The sequence below is a fragment of the Gastrolobium bilobum genome, unplaced genomic scaffold, assembly GCF_033153095.1.
Source record: "Gastrolobium bilobum isolate Gb01-03AN ecotype WA unplaced genomic scaffold, APGP_CSIRO_Gbil_v1 utg12364, whole genome shotgun sequence".
NCBI lineage: Eukaryota > Viridiplantae > Streptophyta > Magnoliopsida > Fabales > Fabaceae > Gastrolobium > Gastrolobium bilobum.
The window spans coordinates 76,404-96,100 of record NW_026899469.1 but is presented as its reverse complement, the minus strand read 5'-3'; the positions used below and the strand labels follow the sequence as shown (position 1 = coordinate 96,100).

Below are 19,697 nucleotides of genomic sequence, written 5' to 3'. Positions count from 1 at the left end.
AGAACTTTTTGTTATAAGAGCTTTTTTCAAAATCTATTTGGCCTAGCTTATAGTTATAAGTAGGTTATAGGTTAAAAATAAAAGAATCGAAACAGTCACTTAGAATAACGTTATCGAAGCGAAGTCTAGTAGCTTGTTTCAAACTCTAATCTCATCAAAACGAAACTCCGGTAGCTTGCTGAAACGCGATGGCGTCCAAAGTCTCAAACCCTCCATATCCGAGTGCTGCGAGAATCGCCGATTCTCAGTGTTTTCCTCAATATACTGCTTCTCTCAAATGTGAGATATTCTTCTCGCTCTTCCTCTTTCACCCGTTAAATATTCTGTTTTTCATTTTTAAAATTTAATTTAATGCGTATGCTATGCTCTCTGATATTCTCATTGAATTTGAATTGCCCATGAAAGTTTGAACCTGTCGAGATAATTGGCTATTTTCCATACCTCATATTTTTTTATTGGTGCCCAAAATATAGTTGAGGACTATGTGAATATTCTAGGTATTACCCATTTGCAAATTTGTAAAAATTAAGTGATTTCAATTGGGAATTAGGTTCTTGAGTTAAGTGGAAACCAAGCAGTTCTAATTTGATAAGGAAATAATATTGTAGAATGAAGTTGACCGATTTATCTTTTAAAAAATGAGAAAAGAAAAGAACTTAAAAGTGAAAAAAAAAGAAAAAAAGAAGAAGGAAGGACTTATTAAAGTTTCTGAGTATGAACATATAGTTAACATTGGTAGATGAAATGGAAAATGAAATATTGTGGAAAATAATCTTGTCCTTCATCAACTTTGTAGAAATTAACTTAAACTGTGGTCCTTAAACTAATTGCTCTGTGTGAAATGGTGGTCTTGTTCACACTAGATGTTTCATATGTTAGTATGATAAATGTATTTAGTATGCTGACAACCAGTTTGTATAATTTTTGTCCTTTATAACTTCTATTGGTTTGTTTCTTTGCTGATTCGACTGATGATGAATGGTCGTTAGATGGTTCCTTTGTGATCAAGGCTTGTGGGTCTTTCTAATATATTAGGTTGTCTTATTTTTATTTTTTGTTTTTTATCCAAACTGGTTTAATCCGATTCAAGCACTATCTAACCCATTATGGAGGCGGCTCTCACAACACCATTTTTTCTATTCCGAAAACTCAAACTCGAGACCTTTGGTTAAGGGAAACAAACTCCTTACCTCTTGAACCAATTGTTATTGGTATTAGATTGTCTTACTGAACTTTCATCCTATTTTTTTTAGTGAGTGCCTTCTTTTGGTTTATGGTTGAATTCTGTGTATGGGTGAAGATGATATTGGATAAGGGCAACCATTGTTAGTATGCGTAAGGCGTCAGAATTATATGATTATTTTGAATGTTGCACTTTATGGGATCCTGACTAACGTGTAGTTTAAATGATTGAAAAATCTTGACACTCTATCTATCTATCTTTCTATATATATATATATATATATATATATATATATATATATATTATCTATGCTATTGCTTGGGAAGTAAGAGAAGGGCGTGTAACTAATCATTGACCTTCTGTTATTCAGCCAATTATTAGTGTATCTTACATTTTTTTTCCTAAACATTTCCAGGTTTAGAAGAATTTAATTCTGATAAGAGTAAATGTCAAGAACATTTTGATGTTTACAAGGAGTGTAAGAAAAAGGAGGTACTGGAAATTTCAGCGCTGTCTATTCCTTGTGTCATTTTACATTGCATATTTGAAAGTGATGGAATGAATCCTAGGACAATTAAGTGTTTCATATGAACCATGTTGCTCTACCTGAAATTTGATACTGACCGCTTCTTAAGTACATGTATTGAAACCCTTTTAATGACCGAACAAGTTGCCATCTCCATTGCTAGCTGTCTGACTGTTTGTCACGTGTCCATTTACTCACTAGAGCACCAAGATTTCTCACCCCCCTTCCCAAAGATTGACATCAAAATTAATGGTTTTCACTCACTTGATCATTGTAGTCATTTTGTCTTAGACTCTTCTGCTGGTTTAACTTTGTTGCTGTGATTGCCTGATCAAGCTCTGTAACCATTTGAGAATAGCTTTTCAATTAACATGTTTGGTAAAACTATGATCAGTATGATCAAGCAACTATCCTCAAATGGTGAATCACAACAACAAAGTAAGACCTGCTAGAGAGCCTGCAGTGGGAGGACTCGGACATTCGAGCGAGTGAATGCCATTCATTCAGATGATAAGCTTTTGAGGAGAGAGGGAGAGAGATATCTTCGCCCTTTGGTGATTGGCATTATCTGCTTTCCTTCTTTCTTTTTTCTCTGTTCAAATCCCCCTCCTGTTCCCCCCACAAATTAGAATGTGATAGAGCTTGATCTATCAAGCTTGGAGACTATTAGATTTTGTTTCTTCTTCTTCCACACATGGATGATAATGCCGAAGCAGTAACCAATTGGCTAAACAGAAATAAGAACGAATACAAGGATTGCGAGAAAATACTTTTTCTCGCAATCCTTGTATTCGTTCTTATTTCTGTTTAGCCAATTGGTTATTGCTTCGGCATTATTTGGTAATCAGAGCTCTGGTTGTCACATAAATGTTGAACAGAACAATGGCGGTCGAGGTCAAGGTCGTGGACGACGGGGTCGAGGCGACGACAGCGATAGAGGGCATGTTAACACCCTTAATGTCGACGACAAACAACCACACATTGACGTGCGACTCACCATAATTGTAGCAATGGCTGCTACATTGGCAGAACATGGTAGGCGAATTCAGGAGCTCGAACAACTATTTGCCCCAACACAGTTGGACGAGTCAGATGAAGGAAGGGAATCTGAAAGATCATCTCATGAGGAAGAAAAGAGCAAAAACTCATTCTGGAATTGGAATGAGGAGGGACGAGGACGAAGTCAACCTCAAAATCAATCCTTTTTTGCTAATATTGGGGTGAAGATTGAGATCCCGGAATTCGAGGGCACCACTCATATAGATGAGTTTATCGACGGGTCACACACCATCGAAAAGGTCTTTGACATCATAGACTTGACAGAAGACCAGAAGGTCCCGATCTATGATGAATATGATGAAGAGCAAGATGGTGAGAATCTTGTTATGGATGCTCCAATTTATGACGAGTTCCCTATCTACGATAAGTATGATTAGGAGCAAGACGATGAGAATCCAGAGGTAGAAGAAATCTCTTATATTGATTTCGGTGGAAAATCAGTTATTAGAAATTCTAATATCTTTGACGACAAAGATGAAGTTCTACCCCAGTATATGAATTTGGAGACAACGAGCATAACAACCTCATGCTCCATGGAGATAAAGATTTAACTTTTGATAAAAGTTTAATTGGAGATCGTCAGGGGCAATGGGAATTATTGTTACATCAGACGAAAATTTCCAAAGACGGATCACAGATGCGATCATTGAACCAAACTATGGGCAATAGTCCTTTTGGAATAGTTTATGGGTTTTGTCCAGTTACTCCCTTAGAAGAACTCACAATATTTCTAGTTCCCAAGTAGTTCAATACGAATGCAGACGAGCGTATCAAGAAAGCATTGCATTCACAAATCCAAATCTTAATTAGGGAATTTGGTGATATTGTACCAGAAGAATTGCCACCTGGGTTACCACCTGAAGAAGCTCATATCAATGAAGACGAAGCAGATTCGAGGGCGAATCTTTTTCAAGTGGGAGAGAATGATGCACCCGAACTGACTCGCTTGGATTGAGCATTTCCATAATTTATTTCTTTATTTAGGGAATTTTAATAATTACTAGTTATTTCATTTTGTTATTTTAGATTATGTTTGAGTGTGCATTGATTGTGCGTTATCTCCTTTGATTGCGCATGATTATAGTTATTTACTTTTTTTGTTATTTTATTTTTGCCTATTTAAGGCTTGGAGAACCCTATTGTTATTTGGTTGTTTTTGGTTAAAGAAAATTAAGAAAAGAGAAAAGGTATTTTCTCGCAATCCTTGTATTCGTTCTTATTTCTGTTTAGCCAATTGGTTACTGCTTCGGCATTATTAGCCAATTGGTGGAGCCTGTAACACCCCGTGTATACCCGGTAATGTTATCATACTATCGTATTAAGCTGCGCTTAATTAAAATTTGCAGAATATCTTTTTCTTTTCCAATTATGACGTCATTATACTTAACCAAGTTGATTACTTAATCAATTTCCTAAAAACAATGCCTGTATGTAAATTGCGAGACAACTAACTGAAATACCTCAATATAAAATATAAAGTGAGTATCTAAGTCACGGCATTACATCACGTAATCCGGACAATATCCTGATACATTAATACAACTCTAATTAAAACAAGACATAACAAGTCTATGTGGCATGAACAATCCCCATGCTCACCAAATCAACAGCATAAACGACGGAGTCTCAACAAGATAATCCAAAATCATAACATGAAGCTAAAAGCATAAAAGCAACAAGCATATTCAGCATCCAACATGTCAACATATAATATCATCAATATCTAACTCAGCTTTGGCCTCCTGCCGCCTGGGGCCTCAAGCCCAACATTACCTGATTCTGAAATAAGCATTCCCCAAACGTGGGGTGAGATCTCTAAACTAGAAATCTCAGTAAGACAAGGGGTCCTCAAGGATCTTCCACCCCAAGCTCACTTACATGTGCAATATAAGTTCTAAAAGCATTTATATCAATATAAGTTCCAAAACTATGCAGTGCAACAGATATTCATACCATGTGTGTCAATACTATTCTACTGGACAGAGAATGCAGGAATACGTCTATACCTACATATAGTACAAGGAACACCGCTTGCACCTCACCCATAGCCTCACCATCTTGTATGTACCACATACTCAGGCTTACCGTATAGGTGGAACACCACATGCATAACATAAAGGCACTTGCATATAACAGCTCAACAGCATTTCCAAAACATCAAAAGCATGTAACACAACATGCATATAACCATACCCCCATGGGACATGGTGGAACCACAACATGGCTAAACCGAGGACACGAAAGCTTACCTTGCAAGCTCACTATCCAATGCCAAGAGTCCTCACAGCTCAAGTCCAACACACAGCAGATCACAATCTGATTTAGGACCAGCAAGTATATCAACATACATTGCTCAAAGCATTAACATAAAGGCTACGTTCTCCTTTTACGATTTACGTCTTAAGGCTTCCAACAAAGCCACAAGCCCTTAATCACATGATTCTGACTTAGTTTATTAATTATAGAAGTTCAACTTCATCAATCCAGGGTCCACAAACCCTCAATAGCCTACTGTACACACAGCACAGCTACTGTTCTACGAAATCCCAGAATATCCAGATATTCCTCGGGGACATATCCGGATATCCAATATCCGGATATCTCTCTGGCAATATCCGAATATCAATATCCGGATATCCAGATCCCCATATACGGATATCCATATCCGAATATCAATATCCGGATATTTCACGGGCAAATATCCGGATATTTCGCGACAGAATGCAGTTCCTGCATTTCGCGAAGATATCCTTCAAAGGTTCCATTTTTACCGATTACAGAAGCCTAAACATGCATTTCTAGGTGTGTTTGACATTACCCCAAGTTAGGTTATCATCTTTTAACCATTATATGCATCAAGGTTTCATTTTTAGGCATAAAAACTCATGATCAAGTTGAGGTACATACTCAAGGCTTCATAGCAGAAACAAGGGCTGCTCTTGGAGCTCACAACCAGCTCCAACAAACTGACTACACAAGACCAACGAAAATGCCACAAAGCTTGGCCCTTTTCTTCACAAAGGAAGTTCCTTGAAGCTTCACAAACCAAGAAGATGACTCCACAACCCCCAACTCAACAAGACAGCACCTCAAGCTCACTAAGACAGCAACACAACTCAGAACATAAGCTCCTCTCCCACTCACAAGTGACCATCACACCCAACCATAGTGCTAAGGATGAGGAAAAGAGAAGACTTAAAGTCAAAGGAGCCAACTTGCTCAAGAAATGGAGAAGAAAACCCAAAGGAGCAGCCAAACTGATCAGCCTCTCAACAACTCACGCATAGAAATCTGTTTTCTAGGGTTGTGTGCCCTTAATAAGAGTATTTATAGGCCACTTAAGCATTAAACACATAGTATTAACTTTAATTGCTACGCTTAGCATTTTAATCCCAAACTCAGGATTCTTAACCTACTCAATTTTACAAGAATTATCATATTTTTATTATATTTTTCGGAGCAACTTTCCGGTACGCGCTTTTCATAGCCAGTTCCATTTTCTGGCACCAGTTCTTATTATTTTGACTTGAAACTCGTTTTACAAGTCCTATAAATTATTCTAGGAATTATCATGCACTTATTATAATTTTTCGGGATACTTTTTCGGTACGCATTTATACCGACTAGCAGAACCGGTATCTGCACTTTTCTTCCGAAAAGCGACTTTCAACATTCTTAATCACTTAATATGATTATTAGAGCCTCATAATAATTATTAGGGTCAATTATGGAATCATTTCCTATTTTCTCATAATTAATTAATTAAATTCCTTAATTAACGGTGCGGGTTCTTACAGAGCCACAACCACCAACAGCAGTGTAGAAAGGCCGCGAGCGTCACGATTTAAACGATTAATGCAAGAAAAGCTCAATGTTCGACGAAGACGAAACCTGTGCTTCAGATGCGACAACGCGCCGTTCTCTCCGAATCATGTGTGTCAGAACCCGCAGCTAAATGTAATGCTTTTGGGTGAGGGGAACGCAGTGTCTAACGGAGAAGGAACATTCGACGAAGAAGGTGAGGGCGTAAAGGATGCTCCGCTACTGCTAGGTGTCCACAGTGTCGTGGGTATAACGTCTAATCGATCTCTGAAGTTATAGAGATGAGTTAGAGGACGAAGGGTGGTGGTACTCATAGATATAGGGACTTCTCACATATTTTTGGAAAACGAGGTGGCGGAGTCACTGTGGTTACCAGTGGAAGCTGGGAAGAAATTTTTGGTAGAAGTGGGGGACTGTCACAGTGTGCAGAGCCTGAAGTTGAAAGAGAAATATTAGTCTGAACTGCCTCTTAGAATCGCTGAGATGTTGCAAGAACTCAATGAAGGGAGAGGGTCAAGATGCTTCAATAATGGGGGACTCAGGTGGAAGTTCTTTTACATTACTTGTCCTCTTTCTTCACCTTAAGGACAAGGTGAGTTTTGAAGGGGGAGTTTTGATGGGCCTGAAAGAAAGTGAGTGAGTGATTTAGTTAGTTAGTTAGGAAATTCTTCTAGAATATTCTTGGGAAAGGGGATAAAAGGAGGGGGAATTTGTGGAGTGAGGCAAGCATGAATTAAGCATTTTTGTTAGTGGGGAATTGAGGATCTCTTGGAGCTTAGGTCTGTTGATTCTAAGGGTGAGCTAGGGTCTTTTTGTAACATCCCGGGCGCTGACGAGGGCGGAGAGTGATTGCCGGTGCCCAAGGGCACATACAAGGAGCGGCCCTTGGCAGGCTTCCAGTGGCGGGGGTACATGAATGAATCGAATCAACCCCCGAAAGAGAGGGATTCCAGAGACTGTGTTGGTATAAGACAGTACAGTTAAGGATAGCTTATAAGAATTAATTGGTACTACCTTTACTAACAAGATACATCTACTTTTCAGTAGCCCGAAATGGAAGAACTCCATAGCTAAGCGTGCTTGACTTGCAGTAATTCTGGGATGGGTGATCTCCTGGGAAGTTTTCATAGGAAGTGTGCGAGTGAGGGCAAAGTACGCTGAAAAGTCTCGTATTAGTGTGTGGGGATAGTCATTGATGCTTGGAGCGGCCAGGCATTACACTTTTGGTATCTGTTCTGCAGTTAGTGTTTGTAAAAAAAGGCTATGCTTTCATTGATGTAATAAAGTCACTGTTAATAGATTTGGGTTCCATCTGTCTCAAATCAAATATTATTTTGAGAATTATCTCCTATTGTAATACCATTTCTCGAAGATGCTTCATGAAATGTTTTGACTGTCAAATATGGTTTTGCAAATTATGCTGATTAGAATTTACCATCTTATATAATATAAACAAAGACTGCATATTAATTAACCATGCTGGTTGATATTTCCTTCTCTTTGTTTTAACAGAGGGAAGCACGATTGGAACGTAATAAAAATCGGTCCTTCTTCTCATGAAATCTTAGCAAGGCTTTCGCTGATTGTATCATAAGAAACAAAGTGAAGAGTGCACTGGGATTGCGGGTTCGTCTGTGGTTATCTGATGCTATGAAAAGAAGGTGCTGCAATAAATATGCACAATGGTTCTCTACACACTGCTCCTTTCTGTTTCTGCATTATGTAGTTCAACTGAAACCTTGTTCACTTTTGGATACTAAAATTACTGTGATGTACGTTTTCCTTTTTTTCTGTTTTTCCTAGTCTGATAATATATGTTTTCCTTGAAGAGTAATGAGGTATCATCACAGGGCCAGCTCTTTCTTTCTTTTTATTATCATCATTATTATTGTTAGGGCAAGTTGCTTTTGGCTTTAAGTATGTTAACTTGTCTGTTATATTTAGAAAATTTGATTAAATTAAAGAAGTGGATGAGAACGAATGATGAGAACTGTTTACATTTTCATTCCCTCTAAGCATTGTTCAACGTTGCAGAGAAATGGAGTGGAAGTGTGAATGGACAGGTAAATATGGATAAACTTCTGTATTATAAGTGATTAATTAAATATCATATGAAACAAGCAGTGGGACTAATTGTACGGAATTACGGATACCTCTGTACAATTGTCCTCTCTGCTCACTCAATGCAAGCCTAATGCAGCAAAGTTGAGTTATTTCTGCAATGAACCAATGAAAGAATAATATGAAGTATGGTTTTCTAAGTTAATTTGTATCTGCGGTTGACTACAAGTGTATTAAATTGGATTGTTTTACATAAAATATGATGAATTTTAAAGTCACTAAGGGTGAGTTAAATTGTGAGGGTTTGTTAGTATAGATGAGATTTCGAATATGTTACTATTGTATAAAAAAATGATATAATTTATAGAATTAATATAGCCTGTTGAGGTAATCTATCCTAATCAGCACATTATGTGGATTGGTGGAAACTTTGAACGGTTAAATGAAAACATTTTCCCTCATGATAACTAGTAGGTGGAGTCAATGATATAACTAATTGCACTATTACCATCAATAAGGGAAATATTTTCTATAGCTGAATTAAGTATCCTATTTGCTACTCAAGTGTTTACACTTCTAATATATAATGTTCTTTTATTAAATTGTACTCATCACCTTGAAGTTAAAAAAAAAAAAAAAAAACGCTTTGCCATAATCTGCCAGCAAAATTATACTCTGCCCATAGGCCTCAATTTCTTAATGGAATATATTTTAAAGGGATTAATGTTTCTCATGTTACAGGAGATAATTTTATTTCCTACACATATATAAAAGTATGTGGGGGTCATATGAGGAGAAGAGAGAAAAAAAAAACATGAATCCCACATACTTTCATGTTTATGTGGGAGATAAAATTTATTTTCTACAACATAAAAAATATTAATCCCTATATTAAAATAAGTTGAAATATTTTGCTTAACCACAATAACATAGTATAATTTGTGTTGATAGATTTAAGCTTGATGATAAAATTTAGATTTTTAATCAATAATTTTTGCTGAAGACTAGTTGCAACAGTTCTTATTATATATTCTCTATAGTTCCGAGTGACACTATTGAGCCTCGAGTGTAGTAACACCTTCATAACATCATAAAATGGAGCAAACTTTCGATACAATGGGTGTATCTACACTAACTAAACGAGGAAAGTTTTCGAGATATGAAAGGGAATATATAAAAAAAAAAACGAAGGTTGAAATGAAAAAAAAAATATCCATTTTAGTAAACAAGTGTACAGAAGAACTATTAAAAAAATTTCCCATAAAATGACCCAATATATCAATTTGATTGCATCAATATAACTGTAGATATTACAATTCCTTTGTAAACTATCCTTTACAATTATGATGTAAACGTCATATACTTGCTATCAATTTATGTCAATAACAAATTTGACCATTATATCCTTTAATTAATAACAAATTACCATCTTGCTCTCATTCATAAACTATTCAAAAAAATTGACGTATTCACCAAACATAACACCAATATGCCTATGTTTGACCGTTGACCACTTATTTATTCGGGTACTAACCCAATTCCCCAGGTATATTTCGAGGATTATTAGTGTTCTTATGTAATATGAGTTTCTACCCGGGTATTTACCCAAATACTCGAGTATGCAATAATTTACCCAGATACACACCGAGTTACCCGGGTATTCGTCAGCCAAAAACCCCAATATCAGTGGGTTTCAGCCTCGTTTACCATTTATACGGTTTGTACCCCTAAATCTCTATCTTTTCTCTTCTCTGTTCTCAACCATCAAGTTTGTATTTCATCCTACCATCTCAAAAGGCTTTATCTTGTGAAATCATTGGCATTTCACCTACATATTCCTATTTTTCTCAAAAATCTGAACAAACCCCATCCCCAAACCCTAGATCTAATTTTCATGTGAAAGATGAGTTCAAGTTTAGGCACGTATCCTAAAGTTATTTACCACAATAGGAGGCAATTTGACGGTCCCAATGGTGTCTGATTTGAAAGAAAAACAAAAATAATAAAAATCAAAGTAGACACTACATACAATGAACTGAAGGAGATAATTCATCAAAAATTGGGGCTACAAGGCAACTAATCAATTCAGCGTATGATAGCCAGGTTAGAGATTGTAATTGATATGGATACAATATATTACATTGGTAAAGATATCAATGACAATGAAGATGTGAAATTTGTCATAGATGCATTTGTTGAGTGGAAAATATTAAAATTTAGAGTAAATACCATTTTTGGTCCTCAGCAAATTTCATAATACCCGCTTTAGTCCCTAGCAAATAAAAAGGCCCATCGTGGTCCCTAAAAAATTGAAAATGGATCCATTTTAGTCCTTTTAGAGACTAATATGGGTCTTTTTGAATTTGTGAGGGACCACGATTTCAACTAAATGGGTCTATTTTGAATTTTTTAGGGACCACGATGGACCTTTTTATTTGCTAAGGACTAAAGCGGGCATCGTGAAATTTGCCGAGGACCAAAAAGGGTATTTACTCTAAAATTTATTGAGATATACGTTGAAGTTGATGCTGATCAGTCTTCATCTTAACCGACACATAGAAGCACTCCACAATATTTTTGGTCAAGAAGATACAGTTGTCAGTTTATTTGCACCTGCTCAAGTGTTAAATCAGATAACAATAGATGAGGGTGAGGAGGATGAGGAGAAGGAGGATGTGGACAACGAAGAGGAGGGAGAACCTGAAAATGTTATTCCAGAAGGTAATCGTTAGATATTGACATGCAGGGTAATTTTGACGTTGTCACGAATGTGGTAAGCTTGGGTTCCTCAGCCATGTCACCACTTCATGTTGACCTAGTTAGTAGTGGTAAGTTATTAAATTTTAATTTGTATTGAACATTTAATATTTGCATTGGTATTGCTTCTGACAATTATTCATTCATTAATTGGGCGCACCCTAATGACGAGTTGGGGATCCTCTATGATGATGATGACTTGCACGGAGGTTGGAAATTAGGGGATTCGTTATTTGTGTAACAAGAATTTGGCTCCAAATCTGAAATGCAACATGCTGTTAAATTACACTGTATGAAGGTCGAAAAAAGCGACGAGCATAGATTTGTGTTGAAGTGTCGAAACCATGCTGACGGTTGTCCCTGGTATATGAGAGAAATCAAGCTCAAGAACGGAAATAATTGGGTGGTCCGTAAGTGGGTCCAAGATCACACCTGCTTGAATCAGGGTCTTGCACAGGATCATAGACAACTGAATTCAGAGGTTATTTGTGCAACCATTATGAGTATGTATTATACGATGTGTTATTATCAAAGTTGTTATGTTTATGTTATTTATTTAATGAAAAATGGTTATTGACAATATTTTCAACTTGCATTTTTTTATAGGTATGTTAAAGGAAGATCCAGCCTTAAAACCATTTATGATACAAGAGAGGATACAACACATATATGGATACAAAATAACGTACATGAAGGCAAAAATGAAGGCCATTGTGAAGTTATATGGTGACTGGGAGAAATATTATGCATTCTTGCCCAATTGGTTGACGTATATGACGCAGATGAATGTGGGTTCTATGTTCAAGCTTGATACGCATGAATATTTTGACAAACGTAGGGTTTATACGGACAAGGCCATCTTTCATAGAGTTTTTTGGACATTTCACCAGTGATTGAGGCATTCAAATACTGTAAGTCGATACTTCAAATTGACGGTACTCATATGTATGGGAAATAGAAAGGAACTTTTTTTATTACAACGTCACAAGATGGAGATGGATATTTGCTACCTATTGCCTTTGCTGTTGTTCCTCCGGGTAAGAAGTTGGAAGATTGGTTGTGGGTTCTTAGCCTTATACGTTTTCATGTGACACATAGGCAAGGTATTTGTCTAATATTCGATCGTCACTGAAGCATCATAAAGGCGGTCAGAGATCACGCTGGTTGGCAGCCTCCTTATGCCTATCATGTATTTTGTCTACGTCACATCGAAAGCAACTTTAATACCAGGTTTAGGAAAGTGAAATTGAAGAAAATGTTGATGAAGCTATGTATAAGATGAACTCTATTAATATATATTATCATTCATCTTCTTCTTTTTTGTATGTTAAATTACCTATTGAATTTCACTTGTTTGATTTGCAGGGTACACGAGTTCAAAGATTCATTTTGACATGAGATTTAAGGAATTTATCGACAACAATCTAGAAGTTGCTTCATGGTTGGATGGGATTCCAAAAGAGCAATGGTGCAGATCTTATGATAAGGCAGGACGCAGGTTTGGTCACATGATGACTAACCTATCTGAGTGTGTGAATAAGGTCCTCCGGGGAGCATGTAATATGCCGATAATGGCATTGGTCAAGATGACATGCAGTAAAATTATTGAGCATTTCGTCAGGAGACGTGATGCGATCCAGAAAGATAAGGCACAAGGTTGGAGAAATTCAAAGAAGGTTGAGGAAGCCTTGCAAAAAAATAATGAATTTCCAAGAACATACCGTGTGAGGATTTATGATAGGGGTCTACTTTTGTTTGAGGTTGAGGGTGCATATAATCAATCTACACATGATGTTAGTGACACTATGAGAGTGGACTTGATTAATCACAAATGTCAATGTGGCAGGTTCACAGCAAGAAGGTATCCCAGCAGCCATGTCTTAGCAGTTTGTAAGATAGCAAAGTTGAACCATTATGGTTATGTGGACCTTGTATTCTCCATCCCAACCATTGCTACAGTATATGCTTCACATTGGTACCCTATTGGCAATGAGCTATTGATTCATAAGTCGTTGGCCCAACTGTAATCCCGGATGCAAGGTTGGTATGTGCAAAAGGAAGACCAAAGTCTTCAAGGATACAGAATGAGATGGATTGGGTTGAGCCTCAACCCTCGAGCTGCCAGAGTAGATGTAAGCATTGCAAGCAAGTTGGTCATAACATATGTACATGTCCATTGAAGATTAGACAAGCTTGATTATGTATTATGGATGGTACTGTATTTTGTATTGAACTATGTTGTGCATTGTATTTGGAATTAATCTAGTGTCTTGTATTATGTACTATACTGTGTTGTGTATTGTATTTTGTATTAATGTAGTGTCTTATATTAATACGTACATGTACCATCATTATTTACTTATCAAGATAAGTTGGTATGCATATTATAATCCTACGTACATGTTATGCACCTAATTACCCCCTCCCCAAGTCACATTCTATGAGGGTTGACTGTACATGGTCTCCTAGAACTCAAATTTTTTTGGAACAACAGCTGCATTGCCAAACCAAACTGATCTACCCAGGTACCCTGAAATGGTATACCCATGTGCAGCCTACCCGGGTACACCAGTTTAGGGTACTCGAGTAGATCAGTTTGGTTTGGCAATCCAGCTGCTGTTCCACGAATTTGAGTTCCCGGAGACTATGTACAGCCATGCCCTCATAGAATATGACTTGGGGAGGGGGTAATTGGGTGAATATGGGATGTGGAGAGGACAAAGTGCGTAACGGTAATTGCGTAGTTGGTTGCAAGCAAGCAAGGTGTCATTTGGATCAAACAATGACCTTGACCAAACTGACATAGTCATACCCATTTGGACTTAGGTATGAGGTTTGCTCATTCTAAACTACACAACTTTCATTCCAATCAACCTTAAGTGGAAAAATATCAATGATGAAAAAATATAAATGCTAAACATATACTAAATAGTCATTTCATTAACATTGCGGGCACCCTGTCTGTAGTGAGCCTCCAAGTATGTTACCCTGTTGTCCATCTGAGTCTTCCACTTGCATGTGCTCTGTCTAAAGCCCCTAAACTGACTGGTCAAGGTGTCAACGACCACATGTCAAGTTATACACGGATGCCATGACATGATCAACTGTCCATCCACCCTCAGGAGTTGTCCATTCATCCTCAAGAGATAAAGGAGGTAGTGTTGGCCGGATGCGGGCGGGACGTGCAAGTACATCATCAGCTACACCAGTATCATTATCATTGTCATCATTATCAAGGCCTGCATCCATAGCAAGAATATTAAATATTGAAATTTTGTTAGGTTAAATATATAGATTAAATATTAAACATCATAAACATCACCTGCAGGAGCATCCTCCATCTTATCATCATGGTGAAAGGGGACCTCAGGTGGTTCAGGTGCCCTCTTCCAGTACCACAGCCCCCCGCGGCTCTGCATAATCCCACACTGCTTGAGTAAACGCTCACCAAATATGGCATTCATCCTATGGTTGTCTTCAAGGTCTCAATTTCCATAGGCACACCAAATCTGTACAGAATCTTCTGCACTAGGAATGCAAAAGGCAGATCAGCCTTCCTAGACTTCGAAGCCTTCCACATTAGGATACATATCTAGTGCCTCTAGTTCACCTTAATATGGTGAATTATGGCCCACAAAACAATAAAGTCACCCTTCAGCACCTTCAAGTGATAACGACCATGCTGGAAAACAATATGTGTCACAACATAATGTAATATGTGGGCGGGAACTGAGAGATTGCACACAGGATAATGAGTAAAATGTCCAGCCTCTGCATCAGCCTTTGTAACACCCCAGTTCGCGATCGGCTAGTTAACATGTATATGGTATAGAAACGCTGCATAATTAAATGCTTAAGCGGAAGTCTTAACCTATATAAGTATTATAACACCTCGTAGTTTTAAAACACTTAATTATAGTTAAAACGCTGGTTAGAGGGTTTATTTAGTAAAAATCTTGAAATCCAGGTAAAAATACACACGAAGGGTAAAATGATAATTTGGCAAACACCTAACCTTAGTCTGCTAGATGATAAAATTACATTTAATTTGATGAAACTAATGATGAAAATGGATTCAGAACGAAAGTTGGAGTGGTTAGACACTTTTTGAAAAAAATTGATGAATAATGGTCGTTCCCGGAGTGGGAATGACATTCAGCAGGACGTTCCCATGGTGGGAACGGTATTCAGTAAGTTGTTCCCAAAGGGGGAATGACATTTCCAAAGTAGGAACAATATTCAGTAAGTTGTCCCCAAAAGGGGGGAACGAAGTTCTCATGGAAGGAACGACGTTCCTAGGTTGGGAACGTCATATAGTTATTTTTGGGAGAGAAATATAGTTTGGAAAAATTTATCGGAAATCCAAAAATAATGTTGAGGGTAGTTATTAAATCACTTTGGTGAATGTTAAAATGATGATTTGATGATTAGAACATAAATTAATTGAATGATTTGAGAGTTAATTGAAGATTAGTGGTGTGTTTGAGTGATTTTAAATGAGGTGGCACTTGTGGGGCCTACCTCACTTAAGTAGAATATTAGGGCACATGACAAATAGTGAAAGTGCATCATCTTTCTCACTTTCTCCTTCAAAACGGCAGCCCCTTTCCACCATTGAAGAAAAGAGTTAAAACTTGAGAAATTCATAACTCAACCTACACTCAACGGAATCGAACGATTCCAAAGCCAAACTTGTGTAAAATTTTGAGAGGAACACACTTCTACCCTTATTTTCAAGTGGGTAGTACTGTGTACAGAGATCCTCCCCAAATAAAATGACGGTTTTGAAGCTTTGGTGGGACATTGGAGGCGGCTTGACTTGCTTTGATGCTTGAAAACACATCCTAGGAGTCCTTGGAGATCATTTGTAATAAGTACCCCAACTCTTGACTTGAATTGATGATGGATTGAAAATGGGTATAAATCTTGAATATGTGTGAGTTGATTGAAGTAGTTGGAGGCATGTAATGGTAGTGTCCCTTTGGAATTTAATGCTCACAATGGTGAATGATGATGATTGAACCAATGAAAATTATTATGATAAAGTTTGGTAACTTAGACAAATATTGATGGATGGACTAGGAGTTCTTGTAAAACAAGGTGTTAAGGAACGATGTAAATGAGTTATGAATGCCTTGAATCATTAATAATAAGGTAAAATGAGCGTGTAATGCATATGGCTTGAGTGGAAAACCTTGTCCCCCTTGATATATATTTCGGCCTAGAGGGAACAATTAGGGGAACGTGATGCTAAGTGATAATGTAAGGTAAATGAGAATTATATTGGTGTTGAGAAAGGTTGTGTAACCATGGAGTTGATTGGGTGTGATTGAAACACATTGGGTAACATTTTAGGCCTTATGGCCGAACCTATAGTGTGATGGAGGGATTGCAATATGTTGTTTGTTGTGCTTGTTGGACAAGTTAATTGATGATCATGTGTGTGCGATCATTGTAGGTGGCCTTCCTCGGACACGATTGTAGACGACTAACTCTTGAAGCTACCTAGTTTGGGAGCTTCTAACAGGTAATCCCTTGGTACTGGGGTTTGATCCCCATGTGTGCTCCACCATACCCGTTGAGGGTAGTGGTTGGAAGTGTATGTTGGTAATGTAGCATAACATGTTCATGCATTATTGTATGTTTAGTGGTACATATGATGTACTGAGTCTCTAGCCAGTAGACAGTTTGCCTTCGGGCGTTACGGACTTCCACTGGATAGGTCTCCATGAAGGAGTTCCAGTTGACCTGGGGTCGTGGTGTGTCATCCGTAGAGGAGCACACTAGGAAGTCTCGGGTGGATATGGATTGAGGGTGCCTTGGTTGATGTTCTGGGAACACTTCCTTGGATGAGAACCCGTAGGCTATATGCCGAGGCCAATAGGATGGATGTCGCATGGCTTTGGCGTTGACCATTCCAGCTTCATCATATTTTATTCCCTATGCTTCCCTATTCACTAAATCTCTTGCTTTATCCGATTTTGAATGTTGTATTATATTATTGATGTGCATCGAAGTGAGCCATTGGGCGGAGTAATCTCCAGAACCTCTGGGTTACTGAGATATATTCGTATATGTCATCCCGTTTTGAGGACTTTATTTCAGGTAGTGGCAGTGGTACTGGAGCTGTGGGCAAGAGGCCTATAGGATTAGCACTTGGAGATTGGAGGATTTTTGCATTTTGAGACCACTTTGGCATAGGCTAGACTTAGGGCATGAACATTGTATATTGATTTTTTAGGATTATGCATATTGTATATTTGTTCATGTCATATTTTACCAAAGTCTAGTTGTTGATTTATCATGTTGTACTTTGGAGGATTTAATTGTATTATTTATCATTTGGAAAATTGTAATTGTGAACTCATGGACCTTGTGTAATATATAAAGCATGTATGTGATGAAAGGTCACTAGGCCTATTTTAAGATATGATTATATATCCATTGTAAGAATGCAAGCAAATGGGACAATATGATTGTAATAATTCTAAGTTTTGATAAAGTATGTAATGAATCATAAATGGATTAGAATCTGTCAAATTGTTGTGGGTTGTAAGAGCACCAAGACATTGTTGGTCCTTGAGTGCCACCCTTGTCGATTAGGTACCCTTGAGGCATAATAACAAATTTTGATAAAGTGTGATAGGTTGAATAAACAAAGGAGGTGCCGTCGAAATTTATACTAAAATATCAGTTTTTAGGCTAACTTTGGGAGAGCATATCTTCCTCCTCAAAGGTCCAATAGGGACATGCCATATATCATTTTGAAGCTTGAGATGTCAGATATGTTGTGTCAAAATTTGGTATCATTCGGAGTAGTAGAACTTGCCCATTTTTTAAATTAATACGGACTACTCTGTTTCGCGTTGTAGAACGCAGCTTCTGTAAGAAGTTTTCAAAAATTCATATCTCCCTTATTTCTTACTCAAATTAGGCTTATGATATGTCAAATTAAATCCCCAAGAATCTAGTTTCTTGTATCCAAAATTCGGAATTTTCTGGGAAGTGGATCACTCCCAGTCTGGATTAGAACTAGCGCTGCTAAACCTTAAAATGTTAAAATGGAAGTGATGTTCCGATAGTAGGAACGAGAACGACTATTGTTTAGGGGACGATAATTGTAAGAACCTGCACCGTTAATTAAGGAAGTTAATTAATTAATTGTGTGAAATTAGGAAATAATTCCATAATTGACCCTAATAATTATTGAGAAGGCTTAAATAATTATAGAAAGTAATTAATAATGCTAGAAGTCACTTTTCTGACGAAAAGTGCAGATACCGGTTCTGCTACTCGGTATAAACGCGTACCGATGAAGTATCCCGAAAAATTATGAAAAGTGTGTATATGTCACTAGAATAATATATAGGAATTGTAAAACAATTTTCAAGTTAAAATAATGAAAACTGGTGCCAGAACTGATACTGGCTATGGAAAAGTGCGTACCGGAAAGGTGCTGCGAAAAATAAAATAAAAATATGAAAAATCTTGTAAAATTAAGTAGGCTCAGAATCCTAAGTTTGGGATTAAAATGCTAAGCGTAGCATTTAGCGCTAATACAGTGTGATTAAGACTTAAGTGACTATATATACCTAGTGGCACATGATCCTAGGTCTATTTTGTGCCTCCATCGTTGGAATTTCTGAAGCCTTGTGACCAGCCACCTTGTCACTCTCTTCCTTCTTCATTTTCTCACCAAAGACACCACCTTTGATCATTGTTCCTTCTCTTGATCAATATATCTTGGTGTGAGTGATGTGCCTCTGGCAGGTGTAGTTTTCTGTGTTAAAATTGATAAGAATTGAGTCATAAAAGAGCAACTTAGATACATATTTGCATATTATATTGATTCTTTCTATGTCAATAATATTTCTCACCTATTGGTTGTGTTTATACAGGTAAAAGGAGTGAAAATTACAAATTATACAAAGCATGTTAACGCGACTCCACACGGGTGTATCACAGTACAATTTCCAGCAACATGGCGCGGACCGGCACCACACTGGCGCAAACCTGCGCCAGTTTACGAACTTCACACCAGAGGCCTGCAAGTGGCGCCATATTGGAGCTAGCTAGCACCACACTTGGAGAAGAAAAATTGCACAGAACCATGGCGCCTAGTGGCGCCAACTAGCGCCAAGGATTCATGCTAACTAGTGCCAAGAAAACCAAGTTAAGTGGCACCAAACTCATGCCAAGTAGCGCCAACTTTGGAAGAATTCATGGCACTTAGTGGCGCCAAAATGGTGCCAACTTATGAGGAAATTGTTCCGACTTTTGTATTCAGGC

At 37.6% G+C, this 19,697-nt stretch overlaps 1 protein-coding gene across 1 annotated transcript; it reads left to right on the top strand.

The window, feature by feature from the left end:
- Positions 1–100: 100 nt before the first annotated feature.
- On the top strand, positions 101–8,572 carry LOC133290577 (cytochrome c oxidase-assembly factor COX23, mitochondrial). Its single transcript, XM_061488675.1, has 3 exons — positions 101–279; positions 1,599–1,675; positions 8,103–8,572. Exons 1-3 carry the CDS (start codon positions 189–191, stop codon positions 8,148–8,150), a joined length of 216 nt encoding a protein of 71 aa, XP_061344659.1. The 5' UTR covers positions 101–188; the 3' UTR covers positions 8,151–8,572.
- Positions 8,573–19,697: the final 11,125 nt, after the last annotated feature.

What these genes read in the sequence shown, in the direction of transcription:
- LOC133290577 (XM_061488675.1), top strand. Translation starts at nt 189, where the DNA reads ATGGCGTCCAAAGTCTCAAACCCTCCATATCCGAGTGCTGCGAGAATC. An exon ending in ATATACTGCTTCTCTCAAAT is followed by an intron (nt 280 to 1,598) that starts GTGAGATATTCT and finishes AAACATTTCCAG; the next exon opens with GTTTAGAAGAATTTAATTCT. An exon ending in AGGAGTGTAAGAAAAAGGAG is followed by an intron (nt 1,676 to 8,102) that starts GTACTGGAAATT and finishes TTGTTTTAACAG; the next exon opens with AGGGAAGCACGATTGGAACG.